Source organism: Medicago truncatula, chromosome 8 (assembly GCF_003473485.1).
Source record: "Medicago truncatula cultivar Jemalong A17 chromosome 8, MtrunA17r5.0-ANR, whole genome shotgun sequence".
NCBI classification, from domain to species: Eukaryota; Viridiplantae; Streptophyta; class Magnoliopsida; order Fabales; family Fabaceae; genus Medicago; species Medicago truncatula.
The window spans coordinates 24,159,581-24,174,299 of NC_053049.1; the positions used below are offsets into that span (position 1 = coordinate 24,159,581).

Sequence of the window (14,719 nt, forward strand, 5' to 3'; positions counted from 1 at the left end):
CTGAACCTGGAAAGACTTGGAATGAAAATTTGGAGAATCTGACCGAACTCGCCATGGCGAGCAGAGGCTCTCGCCTCGCGAGCATTTGTGTTACAGAATGCCTTTTTAGGTTAAATGCGATCTTTGTCGTTCAAGTTGATGTGAGTTTATCTTAGAGGTTAGGAACTAAGTTGTTACCCTGCTGTTAATGTCTCACTAAGACTGATGCTTATGAATTAATGTTGCTTATAATGTTATATAATTGTATATACATTACATGACTTAAGTTTGATAATTGAGTTGTTGATTTACATTCGATATTATTATATCATGATGAATTGCATACTGCTTATGTTGCTATTTTTTTATTTAACTAAGCTGCATGAGTCGGTCTAAGTTGTTGAAGATGATGATGTTCCAAATTATTGGATTAATATAAGAGGTTGTCGAATTAAGTTGTTTAAGAGGCCGAGTCCATGCATTAGCATTCATTGTTGGGGGCTTGATGCCCTGGAGCTTTGTACTCACCACGTTGGAGCATTAGCTCAAATTAGCGATGGGGGCTTGATGCCCTAGAAGTATATTAATACTCAAATAGCGATGGGGGCTTGATGCCCTGTATTGGTACCACATGCATATAAGAGGTCTAAGTTGCATAGTTGCATTTGTCGAGTCGATGATGATAAAATGATTAAGTTGTGATTATTCTGAATAAAGTGATTTTATGATATATTATTATCAATGTTGAATAATAAGATGTTTTTATGTTGTTAAATATAATTGTTGAATTATATACTTGATATTATTGTTTTGTGAAATATCACCCCTTCTTCTTGGAAATGTTGCTCTTCGTATGAGTAACTTGCAGGTAATCCAGAGTAGGTTGCTGTTTGTGCTGTCGTGAATGACCTTGCCTCACTGAGTCTTAGGTTGCTATGATACGTAACGGGATGAGGTCTTTGATTGCATGCTTCTATTCCTTTACGTATTGACTTTTGAATTTATGATTATTGTTATTGAACTGAATTATGATGTGTTTTGAGGAGGCCTGCGTGCCAAGACAATTTATGAAGTTGAAGTTAATTCCGCTGCTTTTATGTTGAAGGATAAATTATTATTTATCTATTTTGAGATTTTTAAGAAGTGTGATATCCCGTTTCATGATGTTTTACTCTGATTAATGTTGATTTTTTTTTTTTATGTTGGGAAAACGGGGTGTTACAGCGCACCGCCTATTCGCGCACCACAGGGCCAACCGCAAGAATTGTGGGGGTGTGATGCAAAACAATATTCAAATGCTTAATTTTTACACTTATTGAAATGTTTTTTGAGGACTTAAATGCTCTTTATTTTTTTGGTCAAGATTTAAATGATATTCTTATTAAGATATATATATATATATATAATGCTGCAATTGTTTGAAACGTACAAAATAATGATTGAAACATTCAAAATCAATAAATATTATTAATGACAATTTGTGATTTTTGTTAAAAAAAAAAAAACAGGTTTGAGGTTTCCTCGGCATTTAACTGCTGTAGTTTTCAGTTTTCATCAGTAGTTTACTGCCGAAGTTTTCCTCGATAATTAACTGCAGCCGGTTCCATAATTCGCCAGTTAACTGCCGAAAGGTATTTGGTAAATTACTCGTATTTTTCAACTAATGCATATGTGTCAATATCAATTCTCAAATTGTTAAGGCACGTTATAGCCGCCGTTATTATTTTGAGAAGATTGTGCCTTTTATGCTTAGCAAACTGCCCATTTTTATATAGAGGTTACGTCCCTTTTTTGTAATTCTAATAACAAGTACACCATTTTTCATATATATGAAAACTTATGAACTAGCTTTAAAAGGATGCTCTCTTTGATAAGTTTATAACACAACTCTGGATTATTATCTTCCTGAAAATATATATTTTGTTATGAATATAAGTAAATAGAGACAGTAATAGAGAGAAGGAGAAGAAGAGAGAAATATTCTTATTCACTAGTCTGTATCAATGTTACAAATGAGCTCTATTTATAGGGAAATAGAGTAGCTTATGAACTAAGCCCAAAACCTAGTAGTATGGTCCACTAACACATTTGCTATTTGGACATCCAATATTAATATTTATAACACTCCCCCTTGGATGTCCATCGAGGATATGCCTCATTAAAACCTTACTAAAATAAAACCCCGTGGGAAAAAAAATCTAGTGAAGGAAAAAGAGTACAATATCCTTTTGAGTTTGAATTGCCTCGTTAAAAACCTTACCAGGAAAACCCAATGGGATAAAACCTTGGTGAAGGGAAAAAGAGTGCAGAACACATTTATTTCTCCCCCTCATGAAGACAAATATCTCTTAGACGGCGAAGACCAATTCTTAGTACAAGTTTCTCAAAAACTTTACTTGGGAGCGACTTTGTAAAAACATCTGCAATATTATCACACGACCGAATTTGTTGAATGCTGATATCACCATCCTTCTGAAGATCATGAGTGAAAAAGAATTTTGGAGAAATGTGTTTTGTTCGGTCTCCTTTAATGTATCCTTCTTTCAACTGAGCGATGCATGCTGTATTATCTTCGTAAATTATTGTTGCATCCATTCTTCCGGAGGATAAACCACAATTCTTTTGGATGTGCTGAATCATGGATCTTAACCAAACACATTCTCTACTTGCCTCATGTAATGCTAAAAGTTCCGCGTGATTTGATGATGTTGCTGTTATTGTCTGTTTCACAGATCTCCATGAAATTGCTGTATTTCCACTTGTAAACAAATAACCTGTTTGTGATCTACCATGATGAGGATCTGATAAATAACCTGCATCTGCATAACCAATTAATTCTAGTTTGGATACTTTAGGATAAAACAAACCCATATCCATTGTACCTCGAAGATAACGAAGTACATGCTTGACCCCATTCCAATGTCTTTGTGTAGGTGAAGAACTGTATCTTGATAATAGGTTAACAGAAAATGATATATCTGGACGCGTATAATTAGCAAGGTACATTAATGCTCCTATTGCACTAAGATATGGTACTTCATGACCAAGTAGTTCTTCACCTTCTTCTCGAGGTCTGAAAGGATCTTTCTCCACATCTAGTGATCTAACAACCATTGGAGTAGGCAATGGATGAGATTTGTCCATGTAGAAACGTTTTAACACTTTTGCTATGTAAGTTTCTTGATGCAGAAAAATTCCGTTATTTAAATGTTCGATTTGCAATCCGAGACAAAACTTTGTCTTTCCCAAATCTTTCATTTCGAATTCTTTCTTCAGGCAATCTATGGCTTTTGGAAGCTCTTCGGGAGTCCCAATAATGTTTATGTCATCAACATAGACAGCAATTATAGCAAATTCATTTTCAGATCTTTTCATAAAAATACATGGACAAACAGAGTCATTTTTGTATCCTTCCTTTAGCAAATATTCACTGAGGCGATTATACCACATGCGTCCAGATTGTTTTAGCCCATAGAGAGACTTATTTAATTTTATGGAGTAGTCTTCCCTAGATCCTGAACTATTTGTATCAGGTAAGTTAAATCCTTCAGGGATCTTCATGTAGATGTCACTATCAAGTGAGCCATACAAGTAGGCAGTAACCACATCCATCATATGCAAATTTAGCCCTTCATAAACTATAAGACTAATTAAGTATCTAAAAGTAGTTGCGTCAACTACAGGTGAATATGTCTCATTAAAGTCAATCCCAGGTCTTTGCGAAAATCCTTGAGCAACGAGTCTTGCTTTATATCTTGCAATTTCACCATTTTCATTACGTTTTCGCACAAACACCCATTTATACCCAACTGGTTTCACTCCTTTAGGTGTTCGGACGACAGGTCCAAAGACTTTTCTCTTGTTGAGCGAGTATAATTCTGCTTTAATTGCATCTTTCCATTTTGGCCAATTCTCGCTTTGTCTACAATCTTTAATAGACCTTGGTTCATGATCCTCGTTATCACTCATCACATTTAGCGCTATATTATATGCAAAAATATCGTCAACGTTGACTTCATGTCGGTTCCATTGTCTTCCACTGGTGACATAATTTATGGAGATCTCTTGATTTTCATGTATTTCAGGTACCTGATTAGGTTCTTCTGGAACTGAAATATTGATTATGTCAGAAGGCTCTTTTAAAGTTTCTATATCCTCGTTTAGACCATCTTTTCTTTTAGCTCCTTTTCTTGCTCGAGGATTTTTATCTTTGGAACCGATTGGTCTACCACGCTTCATGCGTGGTTGAGACTCGTTTGCAATATGAGATAGTCCAACAGGAGCATCCATTTTTATTGGAGCATTAGCAGCTGGTATGTATGATTTAGTCACATTTTTTGGATCAGTGAATGCATTTGGCAATTGGTTTGCTAAGCTTTGCAAATGAATTATCTTTTGAACTTCTAGTTCACATTGGTTAGTTCGAGGATCAAGATGAGACAATGAAAGTTCATTCCAACTGATTTCCTTTTTCAGCTGCATTTTCTCTCCCCCTAATGTTGGGAAATTTGATTCATCAAAGTGACAATCAGCAAACCTAGCTGTAAATAAATCTCCTGTTGTGGGCTCAAGATACTTTATAATTGATGGAGATTCATATCCAACGTATATTCCCAACCTTCTTTGAGGACCCATCTTAGTGCGTTGTGGTGGAGAAATTGGAACATACACCGCACATCCAAAAATTCGTAGATGGGAAATATTAGGTTCTTGACCAAAAACCAATTTCAAAGGGGAAGAGTCATGATAACTTGTTGGCCTGATGCGAATCAATGTTGCAGCATGCAAAATTGCATGTCCCCAAGTGGAAATTGGGAGTTTGCTTCTCATGAGAAGTGGTCTTGCAATTAACTGTATACGCTTAATAAATGATTCTGCAAGTCCATTTTGTGTATGAACATGTGCTACAGGATGTTCAATGTCAATTCCAATGGACATGCAATAATCATTGAATGTTTGAGATGAAAACTCAGCAGCATTATCAAGACGTATTTTCTTTACAGGATAATCAGGGAAGTGAGCTCTTATTCTAATTAATTGAGCTAGCAATCTCGCAAACGCCTGGTTGCGAGTTGACAATAAACAAACGTGTGACCATCTTGTTGATGCGTCGATTAAAACCATAAAATATCTAAATGGTCCGCACGGTGGGTGTATTGGCCCACAAATATCACCATGTATGCGTTCTAAAAAATTTAGAGATTCACTTCCAATTTTTGTTGGTGATGGTCGAGTTATTAACTTCCCTTGTGAACAAGAAGTGCATGAAAATTTATTAGATTGAAGAATCTCCCGGCTCTTCAATTGATGACCACATGAATGTTCAACTATTTTTCGCATCATTATAGATCCGGGATGGCCCAACCGTTCATGCCAAACCACAAAATTATCATGATTTGTAAACTTCTGGTTTACAATTACATTTGCTTCAATTGTACTAATGTAGGTGTAGTACAATCCAGAGGAAAAAGTAGGTAGTTTTTCCAATACACATTTTCTATCTAAGTCATGTTTTGTGATGCAAAGATATTCAACACTTACTTCGTTTCTTGTTTCGAGATGGTATCCGTTTAGGCGAATATCTTTGAAACTTAATAAATTTCTATGAGACTTAGGTGAGTACAACGCATTCTTAATATATAATTTTGTCCCTCCACATAATGATATATTAGCTCTTCCGGAGCCTTCAATTATCTTTATAGTACCAGATATGGTATTAACGGTTGATTCTCCTTTTAATAGGTAAGAAAAATATTTTTTATCTTTGAGAATTGTGTGGGTAGTTGCACTATCAGCGAGACACATTTCTCCATAGCTACTCATTCTATAAAAAAAAAGAAGAATAAGAATGATAAGAAATTGTTTAAACGACGAGGAAAATAACTTTTATTGTCAATAATATTGAGAAATTCAAAGACACACTTAACATGGAGAAATTCAAAACTTTCTAAAACATAAGACTTTATTACTATCATAAAAAAAACTACTTCTTCACGGTTCCATCTCCAATAAGGTGATCAATTTTTCCATTTGGATCTTCAAAGAAATCACCAATATCCAAAGGAGTAGTATCCAGGTCACCATAAATATCATAATCAGCATCATCACCATCATTATAAGCATAATGAGTTTCAACCTTTTTTCCTTTGTTTTTCAGTGATTGTTGATAAAGGTCAACCAAATGCTTTGGAGTACGACATGTACGAGACCAATGACCTTTGCCACCACATCGATAGCATATATTTTCATTTGTTTTGTTATTTTGTCCACCTTTTTCCTTTTCAATCTTTTCATTATTTTTCCACTTCTGGTGGAAAAATGGGGTTTTGAATTTTCCATTAGGATTGTGGGCATGACCACGACCACGACCGCGACCACGAGCTTCTCCAAAATGGTTGTGTTGTGATGCATTCGCTTCAGGGAATGGAGCTACACCAGCAGGGCGAGCTTCATGATTTTTCATTAGAAGCTCATTGTTTTGTTCAGCAACCAAAAGACAAGAAATTAAATCAGAGTATTTTTGAAACCCCTTTTCACGGTATTGCTGCTGCAGGAGCATGTTGGATGCATGAAAGGTTGAAAATGTTTTTTCTAATAGATCCGCATCTGTTACCTTTTCACCACACAATTCTAATTGAGAAGTAATTTTGTATACTTCAGAATTATAGGCAGTTACAGATTTATAGTCCTGTAAGCGCAAATGCATCCAATCATACCTAGCTTTTGGGAGGATAATGGCTTTCAAGTGCTCGTATCTATCTTTTAGTTTATTCCAGAGCACAAGTGGATCTTTCACAGTGAGGTATTCATTCTTAAGTGCTTCATTAATATGGTGACGAAGGAATATCAATGCTTTTGCTTTTTGTTGTTCGGATGCCTTATTTCCTTCTTTTATGGCATCTGCATTTCCTTCAGCAGCTAAGTACATTTCAGCATCTACGGCCCAAGTCAAATAGTTGTGTCCAGAAATTTTTAGGGCCTCAAAATGGAGTTTTGAGAGATTTGACATGCTTACTACTATCATCAAATTATAAGATTAATCAAGTTAGATAATGTAACGAGTAAGAAAAGAAAATTAAGTAGATTCATCAGACTCTGGAATGAAAAGGAATGCTATTCAATCTGTGTTATATAACTATGCAAAAAAAAATTGTGTTATATTTTTTCAGCCATCGTTTTGTTAAAAAAAAAAATGCTGATTTGTTCCTAAATATGTGTTGTAGTTGGTGTCAATATTTGTTCCATAAATTTGTATGCTAAGTACGTGTAATAGTATGCTGATTTGTTGCATAAAAAAAAAACTGTATGCTGATTTGTTCCTATCATTACTATTGATAAACACTTCTTGAGTTAATATTAATTTATTTATAAGATAATTATTACAAAATAAGTGATGCAATTTCTAATGTGATAAATGCAACACATGAATACTAACTACGTGTCCTTCTTTTATAAATGAGAAGTATAATTCTCATAATTAGTTGATAAAATGATACACGTTTAATGTTATTGTCTCATGCATATCCAAAAGAAAAATATCAAGTCTGCTACTGATATTATTGTACAAGAATTCAATTACTCATGCAACCTGCATACTTTAATAACCATTATATTTTACCATGGCAGTTGTTTATGCATATACAAATGTCATTCAACAAAAAATGCATAAATATAATCAAGGACAATCGTACGACAATCATAATGAAAATGGTAGTACTTTTGCAATCCTTCAGGGATTAAATATTTGAGTTCAGCAAAAACTATATATTAAGTTTGATAAATTATTTGTATAAGGATGCATTAATGTTGAATTCATCAGAAATTCATAAAAAATTGATTTTTAACTGAGGATGCACTAGAACTGAATTCTTCAGGAATTTATTAAGAAATATTGTATGTGCAATCCTTTAGAGATGCATTAGTAGTACTGCTGAATTCTTCAGGAATTCATTAAGACAATTTTATATGTGCAATCCTTCAGGGATGCATTAGTATTAGTGTTGAATTCTTCAAGAATTCATTAAGAAATTTTGTTTATGCAATCCTTCAGGGATGCATTAGTATTGGATTCTTCAAGAATTCATTAGAGTTTCTTTATTTCTTTTTAAGCAGTCCTTCAATGATGCATTAATGTTAAATTAAAATAAATAAACATTATAATTTGCATAACAAAAATTGTTGTATCTATATATAAGGTACTGATTCCATTTGATGGAATTATAACAGTAATATATAATCATCGATACAAGAGTATAATTATCACAACAATTAAATAGGCACAACGAATAAAAACCAATTTCTAATGATCCTATTCACGTATATACACAGCTACATTTTTTACATGATATCCAATGGAAAACAAACTATGAATTAGTGAAATATATTATATTAATACCTTTTCGGTGATTAGAGCGTGCTGATAACGTGTTATGAATATAAGTAAATAGAGACAGTAATAGAGAGAAGGAGAAGAAGAGAGAAATATTCTTATTCACTAGTCTGTATCAATGTTACAAATGAGCTCTATTTATAGGGAAATAGAGTAGCTTATGAACTAAGCCCAAAACCTAGTAGTATGGTCCACTAACACATTTGCTATTTGGACATCCAATATTAATATTTATAACATATTTTTATTAGATTAGCGTATAATTATGCGGAAAATCCTTAAGGATATTGTGATCAGTATGTCTCAGACTACTTTCATTATTTATTCATTTTATAGTTTTCTATTTAAATTGATGAATAGAGATGGTGATTGATGAATTATGTCGGTGGTCGATTCAACACAATTTTAAAAAGATAAGTTTCTTAATCTCTATTTTATTTATGTTTAATTGATTTTTATATTTATATATTTGATTATTATATGTAGAGATATTCTTATCCCTAATTTTACAACAGGTGTAAGGTGTAAAACATCAAACCCAAGAATGTACATGAATACAATATTCACTAATGAAAACCTCATCATTATTCTCTCTAGAATTATCATTAGAAAAATTATGAACATTATTTGATTTTTGTTTGCGCCTTTTTATAGTGTACATATTGTACATTTTTAGTATGTACGCATACCTTAGTGCATTTAAGATCACGGCTGACGCAATGTATTTTTAGGCCTAAAACAAAATTTAAATAGAGGTTTTTTAAGTTTGTTTAGAGAGAATAAGACAAAATTAAGAAAGAAATTCTATCAGTTTCCTCAATCGAAAGTAATTCTATATGATGTGTGTGAGACACTAAATATGAGTATTTTATCGGCTGAAATCGAACTTTGATTTGTCACATTTTGAGGGTACATTCTCTTTCGTTATAGTCAACTCCGTTAGTGTGTGACCTTTTCTTGATCGCCTCTTCCAAAGGTTCACCCACCTGACCTCCCTTGACCTCACACACTTCAGCGGTGACCTGGACGCCCCTTCCAAAGTAAAAGTATGATAACTTAAGGTAAGAATATCATAAAAAAATTTAAAGGTAAAAATACATTAATTTTTAACAACGTCCATGAAGGTTTCATATGATCGACTGAAGTATTTCTTAATGTCAAATATTCGAACTTTGGTCTACCATATGTTGTGTGAAACTTTCATAAGATTTTATTTTCCTTTATATTGATAATGAAAAGGCAACCTAATTGCAGAGATTTTTAGAAATTTAAATATCAAACACATTTCACCTATGTTGGTTTCATAAGATCTGTATTTGGTGTAGTAAAATGAAAAATACCAAAAAATTGAAATGGAAAAAGACAACTTTAATGTTATTAGAGCTTACGAATCTCATGTAGGGTTAGAAGAATACCTTAAAGTAAAGTGTTGGGAGATGATAGAAGGCTTAATTCAAAAATATATTGTTAGGAAAGAAGATTTTTGCTGGTAATTTTAATTGCATGTAGGGAGTGCTTTGTGAGGTTTTGAGGGGCTTGTATTAGGGGTATAGATAGTCTTAGGGAGATAAATGTGAAGGGTAAATTTATCCTAGATTTTATGCGGTATTTGTTTTCACTATAGCTAATATGTGTTTTAGAAAAAGAGATGAGCATCTTATCACTTACAAGAATTGGGTGACATGTTCTCAGATATATATTTTTTTTATTATAACTATCTTTCACTTATGTAATCTTGCATAATTAGAGAATTGGACTAATAATAATTTCACTACCATCATCTTTAATTAGCTTATAGAATGTCTATGATAAAACTAATATATCCTATCCACTACATGATAATTTTACATCACATTTTTTTTAAATCTTGGTATCTGATTTAAGAACCGACTAATTTGAGATAACCGATCCTACCGTCCACTTGTGGGGCCCATTTAAAGCCAAAGCAAAGTTTTATATGGACATGCCCACCGAAATTGGCACCAGGGAAAATCAAACTTGAAACCTTGAAAGGAACACACTCCAAGATCGCAAGCCAACCACTAAGCCAACTCTAAATGTGTAGTTTACATCACATATTAATTTCTTTTGCATAGTTTATAGTGATATAATAGTTGCTATGTATATTTCTTAAAAAAATAGTTGTTATATATATTATGTTTGTTAAATAGAGGCTTATGCATAATAAGCTTCCAACATATGAGAACTTGATCACTAGAGGATGTCATCTCCCTTCAATGTGCTCTTTATGCTCCATTCATGAAGAATCCACATTTCATCTTTTTTTTCAATGCTCTTATGCAATCGGGCTTTGGTGCTGGTTAGCTAGCATGTTCAACTTCCCTCTGCATTTCCAACACATTGAAGATATCTGGACAGTTTATGATAAACCGTGGAACCCTCAATGCAAATTAGTGTTCACTTCTGCCCTAATCAATCTCATCAACTCCATTTGGTATGCAAGAAACCAGCTATAAGATTCCAAAACAAGAAGATTCACTGAAAAAGTTCTATCGCCTCCATCATTTCAAATACTTCTTTTGCTGGCAACAACTCCAATTCCCGAGCTTCCAACTCTATGGCAGATTTTACTATTCTCAAAAAATTCAACGTTAACCTTCACCCTCCAAACGCCCCTAAAATCATTGAGGTCCTGTGGCAGCCACCAATATTTCATTGGATAAAATGCAACACCGACGGATCTGCTAATAATATTACTTCCTCTTGTGGTGGCATATTAAGAGATAAGACTCAAAATTCATCTTATGCTTTGCTGAGAATACAGGTATAGGGAACTTTCTCCATGTTGAGCTGTGTGGAGCAATGAGAGCCATTGAGCTGGCTCATCAATACCAATGGAGAAGCTTATGGTTAGAATCTGACTCTACTCTGGTTGTCAAAGCTTTCAAAAACCAATCTCTTATTCCTTGGAAGCTAAGGAACAGATGGGATAATTGCATGTTGAAAACCAGAGGCATGAATTTTATAGTGACTCATGTGTATAGAGAGGGTAACTTCTGTGCAGACTCTCTTGCTAATGCAGGGTTGTCTTTGACTTCTTTAACTGTTTGGTATGACATCCCTACATGTATTAGAGGTCATTATGGTCAGAATAGATTAGGGTTGCCTTGTTATAGGTTTGTCAATCTTTAGGGAGGTTTTGGCCTAGTCCCCCTCCCTTCCTCTTTTGTTTGTTGGTCCCCCCTTTTTTTCCTTCTCTCTAATATATTTGGGGTGTTGTAATCCCCTTTTTTGTTTAAAAAAAAATATTTGTTAAATAGAAATCTTGCTACGAGTATTAGATGAAGATTATTATTTTCTTTGACAAAAACAAAACAATATTCATTCATTCAAATTGATAGAATACATCATAATCAACATCGCTAAAAACGTAAAGGGTGAATCTGTGAACAAACTCACAACACCCATGTTAATAGGATACAACGACAAAAATCCTACAAACAATGATAAAATCTAAATCAACAGAGTACACATGCTTCTGGATCTGCAACATTGACGTCCAAATCATTGATTGAATATGGGATTGATTGAAACTGGTCTTTCAATATGAACCAAACGAACACTGCAACAAGACGCGAAGTCAAACAACGCCCCACAAGATGACGATAGGAAAAATCTGCACTTAGACGACGAAATAACACAAAGGAAAACACTTGATATATTTGGAAATCACTTATTTAGATTGAAATCACTAAGGCCAGCTTATCAATATTAGATGATTAACGAAGATTTTCAATTAACTTTTTTTTTTTGCATCGCTTGGGGTTAATATCTTTTTATTTGGCGGTGTTGCAAATTAAGTAACAAAGCAAAAAGAAAAAGAAAAAGAAAAAAAGGAAAAATTAAAACACTACAAGATAGTTTGTCTCTCAGAAGGAGAGACTCCAAAGCCGTATGGAGGAAGATCCCAGTGAGCTGAAGAAGCGGAATGGGCACCCTTCTTAGCCATAAAACCAACACATATATTATGCTACCTTGGAATGTGAACTAAGTTGATAGTCCCATGGTTCAAGACATCTGAGATTTCTAGCAACACAGAGACATACACATGCAAACTTACATTTGTTACATTAAGAATAAGGTCTATCGCTTCTAAACAATCACTCTCGCAAATGAAGTGTGTATTGCCGAGCTTATAACAAGTTGCAATCCCAAGTTGTATATAGCACGAAGTTCCGCCAAGAGTGCATCACCACCATTTGTAAAATGAGTAAACCTCGGTATCCAGTTCCCATCATGGCCACGAAGAACTCCACCAGCGCCTAGACGAAAACTATCTTCAAGAAAACTTCCATCCACATTGAGTTTGATGAGACCCTCAGGAGGTGGTTTCCAATGCTTTAAAATTCAAGATATATATGTGTTAGAGCCCGTAGGTTGGCAAAAAGTAACAAACTCATCATGCAATGTCTGAGTCTTCCTCAGCACTTCATGAATCTGACTAGGTTGTTCCTGGAAAATACTATTATTTCTCCAGCACCAAGCCTCCCATAATTCAGCAAGAAATAAGAGCGATACAGTACCACATGCCATCTGCTTGACCCAAGTTGTGGTTTCAGTTAGGGAGAAAAAATCCCTTTGTCCGTCCATTCCCAAGCGAAACCAATGTCTAGTGATAAAGATATTTTTATTTTATTTTTGGAAAATTCGAATTTGGGCTTTTGAATCTAAAACTAACCATTGCCGTCAGAAAAAAAAAAGAACAGGAAAAAACCTAATCCTAAATCCCTCAAAATTAGATATATATCAAGAAATTTTGAGACCACCTCCACCATGGCACCCAATTCAATCTCTCAAATTTTTTTCACAATTTGTTTCATCCACCAAGATCATGGCTGATGCAGATTTTTATTTACCTGATGATTTGTGGGAACGTATCTGCACATTCCTGAACGACGAAGACGGTAAAGACAACAATTGCTACTTGAAGTATGTCTCCCTTGTCTCAAAGAAGTTCCCAGCTATCACCAACAGTATTCGATTCTCTCTCACCATCCGTAAAGAAACACGTCCTTTCCTCACTCCCATCTTCCATAGATTTCCTAATCTCACATCGCTCGACCTCTCACGATTTCGTGGTAACTACAGGGTTGACCGCAACACTTTTCTCACTGAAATCTCATGTTATCCATTGAACATCACATTGCTCAATTTCGCTAACAGCGCCTTGATTCCCTTAAACGGGCTGCGAGCATTCTCCCAAAATACTACAACTTTGACATCTCTCAATTGTTCCTACAAGGATTCTATCAGTACCACCGACTAGTTGCTCATCTCGGACTGTTTCTCTTTGCTCGAAGAACTCCACCTCAGTAAACCTGCAATATTCCACGGTGACTTCCTCAATGGGATGGATACTCTTTCGTTGGCAATTCCCAAACTTCGTAAGGTTAATCTATCTCGTCATACTTACCTCAATGACCAATTGCTTTTTCAACTGTTCAACAACTGGAAGCTTCTCGAAGAGGTCATCATATTTGACTGTACCGGCATAACAGATGTCGGTATTGCTTCTGCTCTACGTGTGAGGCCAACATTGAGGTCTTTATCCTTTCACAAATTTTTCAAATCGGACAACATTTCAACTTTGTTTGTACTCATTAAGAGTTGTACCTCACTTAGTGATATCAAAATGGAATCACCTACTGATGTCACAATGAAAACTGCGTGGAGTGAAACTTTGTAAACTTAGGCATTTGAACTTAGCTCACTGCTCAAAAGTGAAACTGTGTGGAGTGAACTTTGAAGTTCCCAAACTGGAGGTGTTGAACTTGTCATATACAGGAGTTGATAACGAAGAACTCTATTTGATTTCAAAGAGCTGTCGCAGGCTTTTGCAACTGTTACTTGAGCATTGTTATTATGTCACTAAAAGAGGCGTGAATCATGTGGTAGAAAACTGCACACAACTGAGGGAGATCAATTTGAAGAACTGCTATAAAGTGACATTGTCTCCAACCTTTCACAAAGGGACAATGGCATCAAACTGACATTGTCTTCCAAATCACACATGAATTTCTCAATGGTTTCAGATCCTATGACACAAGCTATGAAAAAACTTTCTGGATTCTTAAGTTTAGATGACAATTTGGTTGGAAGTATTTCAATAAAATTCCTAAACTGGTCATCTAACTTGGATTTAACAAAACCTTGTGTTAGTGGAATTTTAGGCTCATGAGGTGGTGAAACAAATGGCTTTTCATTCTCTCCTATGGCTTTCTCACTTTGAGGCTCATCACTCCCTATCTCTTCCTCATTGTTCTCAAAGGGGTCCTTTAAATGTTTACCATCCCTAAGAGTAATAGCACTTATATGGCCTTTGGGGTTGGT

General features: G+C 34.7%; 2 protein-coding genes across 2 annotated transcripts; one reads left to right on the forward strand and one right to left on the reverse strand.

The window, feature by feature from the left end:
- Nucleotides 1–5,962: 5,962 nt before the first annotated feature.
- On the reverse strand, nt 5,963–6,988 carry LOC112417364 (uncharacterized). The gene is made up of 2 exons (XM_024772964.1): nt 6,337–6,988; nt 5,963–6,195 (listed from the first exon to the last, which is right to left on the reverse strand). The coding sequence occupies exons 1-2, from the start codon at nt 6,986–6,988 to the stop codon at nt 5,963–5,965; spliced, it is 885 nt and encodes a 294-aa protein (XP_024628732.1).
- A 6,232-nt stretch (nt 6,989–13,220) lies between these two features.
- LOC11426327 (uncharacterized) lies at nt 13,221–14,075 on the forward strand. Its single transcript, XM_024772963.1, has 2 exons — nt 13,221–13,641; nt 13,690–14,075. The coding sequence occupies exons 1-2, from the start codon at nt 13,221–13,223 to the stop codon at nt 14,073–14,075; spliced, it is 807 nt and encodes a 268-aa protein (XP_024628731.1).
- The last annotated feature ends 644 nt before the right edge of the window (nt 14,076–14,719 follow it).

Bases quoted from the DNA above. Each gene is read 5' to 3' on its own strand.
- LOC112417364 (XM_024772964.1), bottom strand. From the start codon at position 6,988: ATGTCAAATCTCTCAAAACTCCATTTTGAGGCCCTAAAAATTTCTGGA. The intron at 6,196-6,336 runs GTCATGCCCACA...GTGGTGGCAAAG, and splicing joins TGGTCGCGGTCGTGGTCGTG to GTCATTGGTCTCGTACATGT.
- LOC11426327 (XM_024772963.1), top strand. From the start codon at position 13,221: ATGGCTGATGCAGATTTTTATTTACCTGATGATTTGTGGGAACGTATC. The intron at 13,642-13,689 runs GTACCACCGACT...CTTTGCTCGAAG, and splicing joins TTCCTACAAGGATTCTATCA to AACTCCACCTCAGTAAACCT.